Source organism: Camelus dromedarius, chromosome 2, assembly GCF_036321535.1.
Source record: "Camelus dromedarius isolate mCamDro1 chromosome 2, mCamDro1.pat, whole genome shotgun sequence".
Lineage (NCBI taxonomy): Eukaryota > Metazoa > Chordata > Mammalia > Artiodactyla > Camelidae > Camelus > Camelus dromedarius.
In genome coordinates this window covers 7,832,276-7,847,744 of record NC_087437.1, presented here as the reverse complement: position 1 = coordinate 7,847,744, position 15,469 = coordinate 7,832,276, and the positions used below count along the sequence as shown (strand labels likewise).

Here is a 15,469-nt window from a genome sequence, read left to right as displayed (position 1 = left end):
CAAAGAAAACACACAAAAATTACAGCTTAATATCATCCCTGATGAATATAGAAGTAAAAATCATCAACAAAATATTAATAAATGGAATTCAACAATGCACTAAAAAGATCACATATCATGATCAATGGGATTCATTCCAGTGATGCAAGGATGGTTCAACATTTGCAAATTGATCAATGTGATTCATCACGTTAACAAAACAAGAAATAAAAATCATGTGATCAACTCAATAGATAGAGGGAAAAAATGACACAATTCTACATGCATTTATGGTAAATACTTTTGAAAAAATGGGCATCGAGGGAATGTATCTCAACATAATAAAGGCCATATATGGCAAACCCACAGCTAACATCATACTCAACGATGAAAAGCTGAAAGCTTTCTCTCTAAAATAAAGAACAAGACAAAGATGCCCACTCTCATCTCTTTCGTTCAACATAGTGTTAGAGGTCGCAGCTATAGCAATTAGGCAAGGAAAAGAAAAAAGCCAAACAAATTAAAGAGGAAAAAGTAAAACTGTCACTATTTACAGCTAGTATGATCCTATAAATAGAAAATCCTCAAAACACTATTAGAACTAATAAATGAACTTAGTAAAGCTGCAGGATATAAAATTAATATATATAAATCTATTGCATTTCTATATACTAATAACAAACTATCAGAAAGAGAAATAAAGAAAACAATCCCATTTATAATTGAATCAAAAAGACTAAAATATTTAGGAATAAATTTAACCAAGCAGGTAAAAGACCTGTATTCTAAAAACTATAAGACACTGAGGAAAGAAACTGAAGATGACACAAACAAATGGAAAACTATACTGTGCTCATGAATTGGAAGAATCAATATTGTTAAAGTGTTCATACTACCTAAAGCAATCTTCAGATTCAATGCAATCCCAACAGAACACCAATGGCATTTTCCACAAAACTAGAACAAATAACCCTAAGATTTTTATGGAACCACAGAAGACTCCAAATAACCAAAGGAATTTTGAGAAAGAAGAACAAAGCTGGAGGTATCATGCTCCCACACTTGAAACTGCTACAAAGCTGGTAATCAAAGAGTATAGTACCTGGTAATCAAAACCTGGCACAAAAACAGAGATCAATGGAATGGAATAGAGAAGCTTAGAAATAAACCCACCTCATACAGTCCGTTGATCTATGACAAAGGAAGCAAGACTATACAATGGGGAAAGACAGTCTCTTTAATACACAATGTTGGGAAACTGGACAGCTATGTGCAAGGGAATGAAACTGGACTACTTTCTTATACCATATACAAAAATAAACTCAGAATGGACTAAAGATTTCAATGTAAGACCTGATTCATAATACTCCTAGAGGAAAACATAGGCAGTAGTTTGATATTGGTCTCCATAATAGTCTTTTGGATGTCTCTTCAGGTAAAGGAGACAAAAGCAAAATAAAACAAATGGGACTACATCCTACTAATAAGCTTTTTACACAGTGAAGAAAAACTACCAAAAAACCAAGAGGCAACCTACTAAATGGTAGGAGGTATTTGTAAATGATATTATTTAATAAAGGATTGATACCAAAATATATAAAGAACTCATACAACTCACTATCAAAAAACCCAAACAACCCAATTAAAAAATAGGCAGAGGACCTATAAACAGACATTTTTCTAAAGAAGACATACAGATGGCCAACAGGTACATGAAAAGATGCTCAACATCAATAATCATCAGGGAAAAGCAAATAAAAACCACAGGAAGTTATCACCTCACACCTGTAAGAAGGTGTGATCTTCATCAAAAGATTTGATGGTGAACCATCATCAAAAAGGCAACAAATAACAGATGCTGGTGAGGATGTGGAGAAAAGGGAACTCTCATGCACTGTTGGTGGAAATATAAATTAGTGTAGCCACTACAGAAAACAGTATGGAAGTTCCTCAAAAGAGTTAAAATAGAAATATCATACAATCTATCAATTCTACTTCTGAGTATTTATCTGAAGAAAATGAAAACCCTAATTTGAAAAGATGTATGTACCCCTATGTTCACTGCAGCACTAGTTCCATAATTAAGACGTGGAGATAATCTAAGTGTCCACTGATATGTGAATGGATAAAGAACATGTGTTATATTATACAATGAAATATTACTCAGCCATAAAAATGATAAGATCCTGACGTCTGCAGCAGCATGGATGAACCTGGAGGGTATTATGGTAAGTGAAGTAAGTCAGACAGAGAAAAACATGTACCATATACTCACTTATATGTGGAATCTAAAAAAACAAAACAAAAGAACAAACAAAACAGAAACAGACTATTAGATACAGAGAACAAAGTGGTGGATCCCAGAGGGGAGAAGGTTGGGGGTTGAATGAAATAGGTGAAGAGGATTAAGAGGTACAAATTTCCAGCTACGAAATATAAATAAGTCACAGGGATGTAACATACACAAAGGGTATATAGTCAACGACGTCGTAACAACTAGGTATGGTGCTGGATGGTAACTGGATTTATTGTGGTGATCATAGTATCTAAAGATACTGAACCACTATGTTGTACATCTTAATCTAATATAACATTGTTTGTTAATTATAATTCAATGTAAAGAAAAAGAATAGAGGCAGGGAGGACCACTGTATCACTTGTCATTTGTCATCATCAGAGAGAGGTGTTTCAGCAGCTGCACACACACATACACACACCTGCAACTCCCACAGGCTGGTGAGGGCAAGCTGACTCTTCTGTTAGTGTGAAACTTTTACATTTAATTATGTTTAATATATACAATTTATTTAATGCATACTATCACCCTGGGACGTTTTTCATTAATTATGTTTCTAAATGTCAAGACTCTAGAGTATTCAGTTTTGTAACTACACTAATCATGGGTGTGTGCAGAGACAGTGTGTGCTGGTGGGGGAATTGGGGTATTGGGATGAATGCTGGGGTTCGGAGTGGCTATGGGTCAGCACCGGGCTCCCTTGTCTGTGTTCAGGAAACTTCTCTGAACTTCGGTGTACCCTCTTGTAGAGATGGGAGTTCAAAGATCTTCACCTTGAGGCCACTGACCATCAGGAGCCCGGGAAGGTCTCTCTCCCTTTACTAAAGATGGGAGAGACTGAAGGAGGAGACTTTATTTTTTCATGCTGATCAGGTTATATGAAAAACAGTGGAAAAAATGAAGGAAAAAATGAGGTAACCAACACATTTAAAATTGAATAGGTTTCGAGTAACCCCTAGTAAGGTAAAACTGGAGAATTGATCATCTTTTTTCAACAACCATTGTCATTTGCTGCTTCACAACCACACCAGCAAGTCAGTGCCTACCACGTGCCAAACACAGGCGATACATCTACCAGTACCTGGTCTTCAGTGTGTTCGTGTTATTAATTTTTTGAAACAGATTATTTTAGGTATTCGTCAATCACTCCCACAAATTCAAAATTCTTACATTAAGGCATGCTAAATTTCACAGCCAACAACTAGTTTGTGCTAAAATCAGTTTTATAGGCTTTACCACGAGAAGCCGGGAAGCAAATTTCTCATAATCTCCATAGACAGAAGTAGCTACATTAATCTGTGTCTTTACTGGGGTCATCCAGGAAATATAAATAAGGGCAAACACAGAAAATACGCTGAGTGCATAAAACGCATAATTAGCATGAGGTCGGAACAGTGCTAGCTGCCCTTTCCATAGACTTGGAAAATATTTTCTACATCTTAATTAATTTTCCTATGAGAACTGGATGGGGCACCATTCTAAAGTCACATCATTTATCACCGTCCTAGAGTCATACCTCACTTCAACATGCACGTATCCTCTAAATTTTGACTATTTCTTAAGATGCTTTTTTTGTTCTTTATTTCAAAACGGGTTGACGATCAGTCTTCTCGTCACCCAGGTGTTCTGGTACCTCTGTTACTTGATAGTTTATGAGTGACTTGGTATAAAGGGTGATATCGAGAAGGCGAAATCAGAAAGACACAGGCAATCAAAGAGAGATCAGCAGTATGTGTCAGCAACGATGGGGGATTTGGGGATGAAGGGAAAGGATGAAGAGAGGGGAGGAGAGAGATGAGAGAGATGATAAAGGCCTGGACAACATGGCAGAGAGGCCACAGAAGTTTTAAGAACAGGATTTGCAGCGAAGTTGCATTCATGTGGTTTGCATTTCCATTGTGCAAATGTTCCTCCTTCCAGAGCCCAGTGACCAGCCTTCCACAAAGGCTTCAACCTGTCAGAAACCCTGTGTGATTGGGTATTTTTGCTTGCGTGTGGGTGGAAATTAAGGAAAGGGGCTGGGTTCCACATTAGTCTGACACCAGGGCAGAGTTTCAGAGCAGAGAGCAGGAATCCACTAAATGTCAGAATATAAGCTTCCTCTAAAGTCATAATATCCTCAGAAACAGCACAAGACTTCTCCCCTCCGAGTATAAAACTATGGGTAACAGTGATTCAAATTTGCTTAGTCTTTAGAAGGCACAGCATCCCAGGATCTTAGAGATATATGTACATAGAAGCTTTGAGTGACAGAAGATCAGGAAATACAGAACAACTGCCCTTATAAATGTAGCTCAGGAGCCCTCTGTAAAGAAACAGCACTTTTAGTTCCAGCCATAATGAAATACTTATATTGAACTGATACTCCAGTAAAAAATACATAGACAAAATACAAAAAATAACTGAGAGCATTGGAGAGCAAAGTAAGACTCAAAGGGCTGTCATCCCTGGCGGGTGGGGGGGGGGGGGAGCACAGCAGTGTGGGCACCACGTTTATCCACGTATTTTTTCCCCAGGGCATCAGCTGTTTCATTGTGAGGGGGACTCGTTGTTGAATGAAAGGAGTCTTACTGGCGGAGGAGACGGAGGAGGACGTTCAGGTGCTCCAAACCATCTGGGATTTGAGGAGTCAGTCCCAGAGAAGAGGTTAACTGCATCAATGTGGCCCTTGACCATTAGCCAGCTCCTAACTTGACACACACAGGGCAGTGCTCCAAGAAACTCAGACGGAAACAGCCGCTGAAAGGCTGAATGGTGGAGCAGAGATTCCAGCAGCCATGTATGTGGTGCTAAGGAGATGGAGGCTGTGAATTTCGGGTTCACCATATAGGAGGAGCCTTGGCAGACATCTCAGAATTTTAGCTGAGCTCCTGAAAAAGCATGGCTTATGAGTGAGGGCTACACCACCAGAGTAAGGGCAGAACTGAAACAGATCAGCCTAACAAGGCCAAAGAGGGACTGTGGACAGGATGAAGGTGACTTGCTGGTACTTGACCTATCCGCCAAAAGAAAATATAACCCTATTTGGACGAAAATAATACAGACACTTTTTCCTAAGCAACATCTACATTTAAACAAAATCATGACATCTGCTAAGAAAACGGGACCAAATGACCAACCCCCCCCCCAAAAACCCCAACAAAAACAAACCAAAAAACCCCAAAAGAAATAACAGAATGAAAACAGTCCCACAGGCAATTCAGATATTGGAGTTTTAAAATCAGTGTGATTAATGCTGTAGCAAAGAGAAAAAGAGGATCAAAAATCGACTAAAGATAAGGACCTTAAATGTAATCAAATAGAAAGTAGGGGTCGCGTTCTAACATTGTCCACTTGTCCATGCTAAGGAATGTTGGCTATTTCTCTCTGCCCTCCTTTCTTTTTCCTTTTTTTGGTTGCTTCCATCCTATTCAAAAACAGTTGTCACAATAGGCTGTCATGGGGAACATAAAAGGCACCTATTGTCTTAAAACCTGATCTACTGGAAGGACTGACAAGAAAAGAGTCTTCAAGAAGAGGCAACGTAACTCGTAGCGTACAGAGTTTAAAATGACATGTTACCTGTGCCCATTCTGTGTTCCCGCCACTTACAAGTTTGTGTGATCACACACATATTTCGTTAACCATTCTGCATCTGGTTTCATCCCATAAAAACTGATCGACACTTACCTTAAATAGTCATTTTACGCATTAAAGGGGATGTTTCAGATGGTCAGAGTACTTAGCACAAATAGATTCGTAATAATATTGATACTTCCTTTGCTGTTTGCTGTTGTCAGTGGAGAGAAGAGCACATTCAAAACTGGTAATCTTGAACTTCAGAAAGGGGTACCATCTATGTGCTGACTGTCATTTGATAAACTCAACCAAGATGAGGGAATACACAATTTGGATTCTGTCTTTCAAAGCGGAGAATACTGATGACAAACAAAATGTCTGCCCACTATGGGTTCATCAAAACCAGAGCTTCTCAGACCCCCAGGGGAAAAACTGACTATGGCAAATACCTTGGACAAAGCTGAAGGCAGCAGATCAAGGTTTCTGTTGATACAGACTGCTATGCCTACATGCTCTGGCTTGCCTTTCAACAATCATTCCTATTAGACCATTTGTCTCTCTGACACATCTAATGAAGTCATGTTCACGAGCAGCTTAATCACAGGATGCAGTAAAGGACATATTTGACAGGGACGCTGTTTGTATAAACTGAAACAGGCAGCAAATATATAATTTCATAAAATGTTCATTATGCTTTCAGTGTGCCAGTCTTTGGCTTGAATGTTTTCATGCATATTTAGTCATTTTAAGATAGACTGCTTTGGGAATCGGTTAACAACAACAACAACAACAACAACAAAAGATATTCTTAAGCAAGATGCATGCCAAGCAGTGGAGTAGTGAACAATTACAGACAGCAAATTCTGAACCACATACTCTACCTGGAAATCTTTAAATTCAGGAGAAATCACACATCTCTAGCTAAATATTATATGTCACTGAAATTGATTCTGGTTGTAAGCACAGGAAAATAAACAAGAAAGAAACCGAGTTAAAAGAAGTCACCCATAAATAATACTTTTCTAAAATGTTGATAACAAAACCCAGGTTTGACTTCTAGATAATTATCTAATTGCTCAGCTAGCTGCTGGACAGTCAGATGCTATCTGTTCAGAGACTTTTTGAAGTGAGGTCATGACAGGTGCCTTTCCTGATATAAATGATCTCCAGGCACTGCCCGTGTGTTTAGGTCGCTGCGCTAATTAGAAGTGAGACTTACATCACTCTCGTGACCTTCTCGGAGGTTGTATGTGAGGTCGTGCTGAATGTCTTCCACAAACTTGTGAGCGTATTCTGGGTAAAGGTCCAGCACTTCAAAGAGCCCTTTGAGGATGATGCACTGGAGATCACAGTAGGTGAGCGCCTTCACATCCGCATTGGTCTTAATCACTTGGTCCTTAATTGATAGATTTGCTCCAATTAAATCCCCTTTCCCTTGAAAGAGTGAAAAAAGAGACATATTTCTTTAGAAGCAAGCTGAGGACTGGTAACTTTGTTTGATTTACAGGCTTCACTTCTCTGAAATGACACTGAAAGAGAAGACGTGCCTTTCTCTGGGGCAGGGTTTCTCAGCCTCAGCATTGTTGAGATTTGGGGCCCGATATTTCTTTGTTGTGTTGGAGGGGTGTTCTGTACAGGGTAGAATGTCCAGCAGCATTGCACATCCCCCCACCCCCAGAGGTGACAACCAAAAATACCTGCAGGCATTGCCAACTGTCCCTTGGCAGGCAAAATTGTCCTCAGTTGAGAAAACGGGTCTAGAGAACAAAGCCCAGGAGCCCTAGAGCTAGGAGCTGTAGGTCACAGGTGAGACCCTGACAGGTCCCTCACAGGACTCAGTAAATGACTTGAGACAAAGCAGTCGACATTTTAAAAAAAAATCACAGTTGCTTTAACCATTAAGGGAAATAATAATGGCTTGGTTTTTCTGACTGTAAAAATGCTCCATGATTCTGAGGTGAGACCATCAGGAGATGTATTAAAATTCTGATTCTAGCAATTTGGACAATAATACAAGCATCACCTTAGCTTTCTAATATACTCAGGTTGTTTTATTTCTCTCTCAATATGTCTACAAGGCAGGAGGGTGGTGTGGGAGGAGGAAGCTGAGAGGCAGAGGTAGCCATTGGGCATGAAGGACAATGGAGGTTACTACATAAAAAGGCAAAACACATGTCATAGTTTTAATGCCCTGTGACAGCGTAAAATCCCATTTTCTCCAGTAAAAAAAAAAAGAAACAAAACATAAAAGCTCTGAGCTCATCACTCAGGCCACTGCAAGAAGAGAGGACGTTATCATTACTTCATTCAAGTTATCTGTGCTGCACCCCACAGACAGTGCCCTCTGATATTTCATCTGTAACTCCTCTGCCTTTCAGTCTTTGGTTGGAATTCACCTGCCTGGGAATAGCTCACTTCTTTGAGTCTGCTGATTAGATAATATTGGACAACTACTGAAATCTTTAAAATCTTAAAATTGGTTTGAATCAGTTTCACTTAGCAGGAAGTTGCACATCACTGGAAGTGTTAACAAAAAAACTGATGGCAGCTTGGGTTATATTTTAGACAGAGCCATTAATTCACTCGGTGTCCATGAGAGAAATCCAAAAGAAAATCTACTCAGTTCTCAAACTGAGGTGAAAAGCTGAGGTAATCTGACCAAGTTCATAAAGGACACTGGCGTTAGATTTAAGGACACAACTTAAGCATTTCTGCTTTGTCTTCAAATGTTGTTCTGCCTTGGGTTTAACTTATTTTTTTTAATGGTCACTCTGCTCTATTTCATAGGGAACTAACAGCCAACAGTTGGCCCACCCAAAACTAACAAACAATTTCTTCGGAATGTTATAGAACAAACTGTCCCCGGCCAACCTTAATCCAATTACATTTTTTAACTTCTAAATTTTTATTTTTTATTGTGCTCAGAATTTCTAGAAACAAAGTCTCTGGCATGAAGCAGGCTTCAATGAAAGTCAATTTTATTATATTTGACAGTAAAAGGAGACATGCCAAATTAATCATGAATACCTGAGCTTTTCATAAATACTTCTGGCAGATCAAAAAATTGTAAATTATTGACTTATTTCTAGGTATTATCTTTGAATTAATATTGAATTTAAACCTCGAAATTGAGCCTATTTGGAAGAAGAAAAAAAAGAAATCTGTATTTATAGACACTAAGGGGATAAACAGCACATGGTACTGAAGAATTCTTGATTTATCATTGACACCAAGACTGTTAAACTTGACAATTTTTCTTCTTGCATGTTTTATTAGAAATCTAAATTGCTGTTCAAAAACTCAAAGTTGGGTACTGATGCAAGATGTAAAGACAGCCAGGAAGACTGGCATACAGCAAATTTTCAAATTTTGTGTATCTGAGGAGAATTTATCGCGATGCACTGCCTAGCTACGATGACCATTCACATTTTCTATTAAGCAACTGATGTTTGGAATAACTTTAGGACTGCTACACTTTCATAGCTTGGGTGACTAGAGTATGGTGATTTCAGCCACAGTGATCCCAGCTATTAAAACAGCACCAGCATCCTGCTAAACTTGACACCCTAGAAAGAATTCCAGCTGATTTATTTATCCAATAAATATTTATGGAGCACTGACATGTGTGCCAGACTTTGTGCTGAGCCCTGGCAAGGGACATGGTTCTCATCCTTACTAATTACTAATTTTATGGTTTTGTGGATTACTCACTGTCTAGATGTAGAACCTAGATCTAAGTTTCTTAATTACACTGGGTTTCAGTCTCCTTACTTCTAAAAGAAGATCTCTACGGTCCCTTACAGTCTCCATTGCTCAGAATTCCGTTACTGATACTTGCTAATCAGCTTGCCTTATCATCGGGGAAAGAGAAGTTGATGGGATGCATTTGCAAACCATCCTGGTTAGAGCTATAACTTACGATTAATTATAATTAGGCAGACTAATGCCATTTGTGAAGAGGGCTTTTATCAGTGCTTCGCCATCTCCTTTTAAACCACAATGAAGAAACTGGTGGGAAAACACAATTACCGGGACGTGAAATGAAGGTGTATAAGGAGAACAAATCTATCCCTGTAACAAACCCTGTACGTCAACTTACTCCCCAGGCATCAGAGTAAGAAATGCCTTTATGAACTGACTGGACGATGGAATTGCTTGAATAAATTATGGCTTGACAGCTGTTTGGTGATACTTTCCCCTACAACATTACATATTAATTTATTTTGTTGGCAGAGTGAACGCTTATTAAATATCTATAGATCAACTGTGAAGCCATATGCTTAAGTTGATCAAAGTCAGTATTGATTTAAATTGGCCCATAAGACAATATGACCATAGGGAAAGTAAAACAGTCAATCTCTGTTGAAAGAATGTTAACCACAGAGAGAAAATATTAATAATTTATTAGCTTTGTTTGGATTTAGTCCCAATACCACATAGGCGTGTTTAGAATGGCCATGTGCGTTTACATCACTTCTGAGAGATACATGGAAGCAGCAAAGGTGTGAAAACGTTAATTATGGGTCTCAATTGACGGAGGAAATCGGGGCTGGAAGCAAAAGGCAATGGATTAACTCTTTCAGCTGTTAGTAGAACTTTTTAAAATAAGAAAATGCGACTGAATCATGCATTACAAACAACAGTATTTACATAGAAGCCATCAAATTTGTACCTATGTTGATGTAATGCTATAGAAAATGCCTTTGTATTCCATTCCTTGAATTGTTACAAGTTGTTAAATTTAAAAATTCACCACAATTTTAAATTGTGTGGGTTACCAAATTTAAAAATTCACCATAATTTTCTGGTGAATTAAAAATTTACCCTAAAAAAACCCACATTACATATGTTTTAAAATGGTGCATTAATTTGCTTACATGTATATCAAACTATACATTTATGGAAAAGTAACTATATGCCCTTTTAAAAGCAGGCTGTGTTACTAGACAGGTTGTAAAACTTTCAGCAGTACTAAGGAAACCCACAGAAAAATACTGCATGATTGAAGTTAAATTTTTGAAGCAAATTTTAAAATTACTGTCACTTTTAATTTATAATAAAAATGACAGAATGACTGGTCTTTAACGTCACAGTTGGGAAGTGGGCACGAAGAAAGTTAAATTCTCCACTTGAAAAAGACACACATAAAGTCTCACACTGATAATGAGCTGACCAAGCTGATGATAAATAAACTTATTTTTTTTTAATTGAAGTATAGTTGATTTACGATGTTGCGTTAGTTTCTGGTGTATGACAGTGGTTCAGTATATATATATATATATATATTCTTTTTCATACTCTTTTTCTTGTAAGTTATCACAAGATACTGAATATAGTTCCCTGCGCTATACAGTAGGACCTTGTTGTTTATTTCTTTTGTGTATACAAGTTTGTATCTGCTAATCCCAAATTCCTCATTTGTTGCTATTCCATGCCTTTCTATTAAGTAAAAAAACATAAGGGGGTGAATCAAGAATTGAGCCCAAGCTTTGGAAGGCAAGCCCGACCCTTCCTCTGGCAAGCAGTCAGCTGAAGTTGATGGGAAGCAATGAAAAGCACACTGGTATTCCACCCCTCGCTGGCCCTCATCTCTTCACCTCTAGTTGGGGATAATGACAAAACCTAATAGGGTTTGAATTGGATAATGGACATAAAACACCCGGCCCCTATTAGGGAGTCAGTAAATATTAATTCTCTTCTCTTTTCCAAAATATGACTTGTCTCGAGGCTTACTAGCTAAAATCTAGTGATTTCAGGCTTATTTTAGAGGTTGAAAAAGCACTGGATACAAAGTCTGAAGACCTCGATTAGCTTTGACTTTGGAAAAATAAGAAAATATGTCTCTTACCTGTCTCTTTGTGCTAAAAAACTTAAATAAGATCCCACATGTGAAAATATTTTGTAAAGGGTTAAGTTGTTCTTAAATATGAAAATTAAAAACAAATGAAAAGTGCTGTATTAGCCCATTTTTATTAACACAAATTCTAAACACTGGTGTACTACACTGGTGTTCAAAATCTGCTGCTTAGACCAGTACCTGATTCATTCATAGGCCCTCAAAAATATTAGTCAAATAAATAAATAAACAGACAAATGAAAGTGATTTTTAAAAGAAGTTCACTTAATTATAGATGGGAATTTTTCTGCATTAACCCTGCGTGTCATCTTTTGTCAGCTGACTTTGTACATTTCGGTGAACACCAACTGTGTCTTCATAGCTGGAGTCAATTTTGTGGTACAAAATCTTCACAAATTGTCCTATGAGTTTTCTTTGAGGAAGCAAAAACAAAACAAAACAAAACAAAACAAACCTGTAGTCTCTTTGACAGTATTGGGTTAATGAATGCTATGAGAGCTTATTCTTAATATGTAATCATTTCTTGTGCCATTTCTAGCACAGGTAAAACTTAATTTTCAATGTTCTTCTCCAAATTGATTCTCCACAAAAATGCAGAAATGCCCTCTGAAAACAGATCAGCTGCTTCACCCAAAGGCTGTCTACATCTTAATTCATAATCTGCCTCAGGAATCAGAAAGAACTGTGTTCATGCTCTTGCTTTATTATTTGGGACAAAGTGAGTTAACTAAGATACTATTTATTCACTTGTAAAATGGTGGTAATATTTATACTGCTGGCTTTTTAACAGCACAGTGTAAACTCAAAACATAGCATAACAATTAATAATGATGATAGTTTTGGGATTAATAGATACATATATATTACTATATATAAAACAGATAAACAACAAGGACCTGCTGTATAGCACAGGAAACTATATTCAATTTCTTGTAATGAACCATAATGGAAAAGAAACAAAATACGTATATGCAAATGTATAACTGAATCTCTTTGCTGTACACCTGAAACTAACATTGTAAATTGGCTACTCGTCAATAAAAAGTAAGAATTAAAAAATAATAATAATGGCAGGGCATAGCTCAGTGGTAGACACGTTTAGCAGGCATGATGTCCTGCGTTCAATCCCCAGTACCTCCATTAAAATAAAAATAAAATTTTTAAAAACCTAATTACCTCCCCTCAAATTAAAAAAATTGGCAAAACAAACCCATATGAATAAGAATCCTGAGTCCACATATTCATGCATAAGTTTCCTTCTCTCAATTGCATTTTTCCCCCATTTTAACTCCTTAATTTATGCTCCAAAGTCTCACGAAGCTTTTCAACACAGACCTACCAAGAATCGCCAGGACCATGCTGTCTTTAAGCACTTCCATGGAACCTGAGCACACGAAGTAGATGGCCTGCAGAGCGTCTCCCTGACGCAGCAGATACTCCCCCGGGGCACAGAAGGAGGTTTTGATGTGTAGGGACAGAGACCTGAGGCAGCCCCGGCTGGCACACTCAAAAAGGGACAACTGCAAGATTTCCTTGTTCAGGTGCATAGTGATGTCAGAACGGAGCTCATCTGGAAAGTCTTTCAAAAGCTGTCAAAGAAGATAAAAGAGGGAACCAAGTTGGAGTGAGTCCTGTGTGACTGATTTACTGTAAGACAACAGGGGCTCTTCCCCACTGTGGGACCAACCAGAGTCCAGATGTGCTAATATATGTATGAATAATCCTGGAGAGATTTTTCAGTGACTGTGATCCCAGTTGTGAGCTATTGGATAACCAGCTGTTAATAAGTCTGGAGAAATAGAATAAATTAATAAAAGACTCTAGAATGAAACATATCATTCCTTGTGACTTGCTTCTCACAAAGACAGAAGATACGGAAATTGGACCCTCTAGTGTTTCCTCTGGTGTCATGATCATCTGAAGAGAGGAAAAAACAAATAATCACTTTAAAAATATTGATTACTGGTTTCACTGGGAGTTGGTGGAATGGTTATAGGACACCTTTTCTACAGTGATGATATGGAGTGTTTCTGGAAGTCCAAAGATAACACATGTGCTGAGAAACATATATACGTTTTGTTGGTTTTAAAGGCAGACATTAACTTGATTAATCTAATATTCCATGATTACACCATTCAACTGTCATAAGAATTGGTTCCCTCAAAGGTCAATGAGAATGAAAATAAGTCTGCCTAACTGACCAGAGTACCAAGTTAATGTAAAACACGAGCCAATCAAAAGTAGCACCATGAACACGTAAGCCAGAGGATATGAAAGATGTATTGGGGTCATGAGGGATTAAAAACAATGAAATAAAGAAGTTGGTTGGTGTAGGTGTACTTCACTTTCGAGACCTGCATTACAGCACCTTACTTTTACCTTAGAATATGTGCTTTCTGCCTGAAAATGTCAACGTGAGAAATGAACATTACCTCATTTGAATCTATTCCATTGTTGACTGACCAGGTTGTCTGGAAATATTCAAGCATCCTCTGCTTGAGCTGCTGGGGCAGGTGGTGGACGCGTATGAAGTCCTTCAGGTCCTTCGTTCTAGTGTGATACAGGGACCATCTGGAATACATCCTCTGTATGATCGCCGTCACGTTCCCAAACACCAGGGCGTGCATCAAGGCTAGAGAAAACACAGCACACAATGGGAGAGAACCAGGATGGAGGCGCTCCCTCCTTGAGTATAAATGTACAGTCTGCATATCCTAAATTGGCAGAGCACGCTGGCTAGGGATCTGAAGTCAGAAAAGACGTGAGGATTGTGCACTGAACAGTAGTCTTTAGTCAAACGGGACAGGGATGGCCTGGAGGACGCCAGCAGGTAGCGCGAGAAGGGCTTGGACCCACCTGGGTCTGTGAGACTGGGAGGGAGAGCCAAGTGTGCCCACATGGACAGGCAGACCAACTCTCTGTGATGTTCAGATTTCAGCCCTGATTCCCATCTTGGGATGGGATTGACAAGGAGGTCGGGAGCACGGGGGTTGGGTGAAATCACTGGTTTCTGCAGTTTTTGGTTAAAAAAAAAAAAAGACTAAAAATTTAGTAGTTTGTCTATTAAGATCTATCTGAAGTTCCCTGTATCAAAACCTCAATGTCCAAAGAACTATGTTAAAAGCTTCTTAGCATCAGATAAATTAGTGCAGATGTGTCAGTTTATTACATCCTGAATATTTCAAAATAGCTCCAATTCGAATTCTTTTTTCCCAACATTTACTAGAAATTAGTAATCTTTGTTATACTAATCTCAACCTAATCTAACACTGGGATTAAAATTCTTTATCAGGTTATACATCATCCTTTCTCTATGGAAATACGGTCACTATGCCAATAAAGTCATCCCATATTAACAAGGAAGGTCTCAATATTTTGGCTAGGTGAACAGAATAGGGTTAAACTTAGGGTCTATATCCAGGAGGCAATATAATGTTGCAGGGGAAACATGGACTTCAGAATCGGACATCACTGGATTTAAATCTTGGCTTTACCCCTTCCTAATTGTTGTAAGCCAGGCAAGATAAATAATTCTCTTGCAAGGAATTATCAATTTCCTTGTATGCAAATGGACACAATAGTACTTTACTCAAAGGGTTATTTCAGGATTTAAAGAGTTCATATTATATATATAACATATATAATATGTTAGTTTTTCCCATGAAAGTAAAAAGTGTTATAAATTTTCAGGATGCTCCAAGGTGTAAAATTTGGGGGTAAAACCCAGATTTAAGGTTTTCCAGCAACCTCTTAAATAACTAAGAGTAATTCTTTGTGGA

The 15,469-nt window shown here is 38.1% G+C and overlaps 1 protein-coding gene across 1 annotated transcript in view; it reads right to left on the bottom strand.

Annotated features, from left to right (window-relative positions):
* KCNH8 (potassium voltage-gated channel subfamily H member 8) overlaps nucleotides 1-15,469 on the bottom strand; it is a 351,827-nt gene that overhangs the window by 56,568 nt on the left and 279,790 nt on the right. Inside the window, exons 9-11 of the mRNA XM_010975364.3 lie at nucleotides 14,123-14,322; nucleotides 13,030-13,279; nucleotides 7,053-7,267 (exon numbers count right to left, since the gene is read on the bottom strand). Coding sequence (XP_010973666.2) covers nucleotides 7,053-7,267; nucleotides 13,030-13,279; nucleotides 14,123-14,322 — 665 coding nt within the window. The remainder of the gene's footprint in view (nucleotides 1-7,052; nucleotides 7,268-13,029; nucleotides 13,280-14,122; nucleotides 14,323-15,469) is intronic.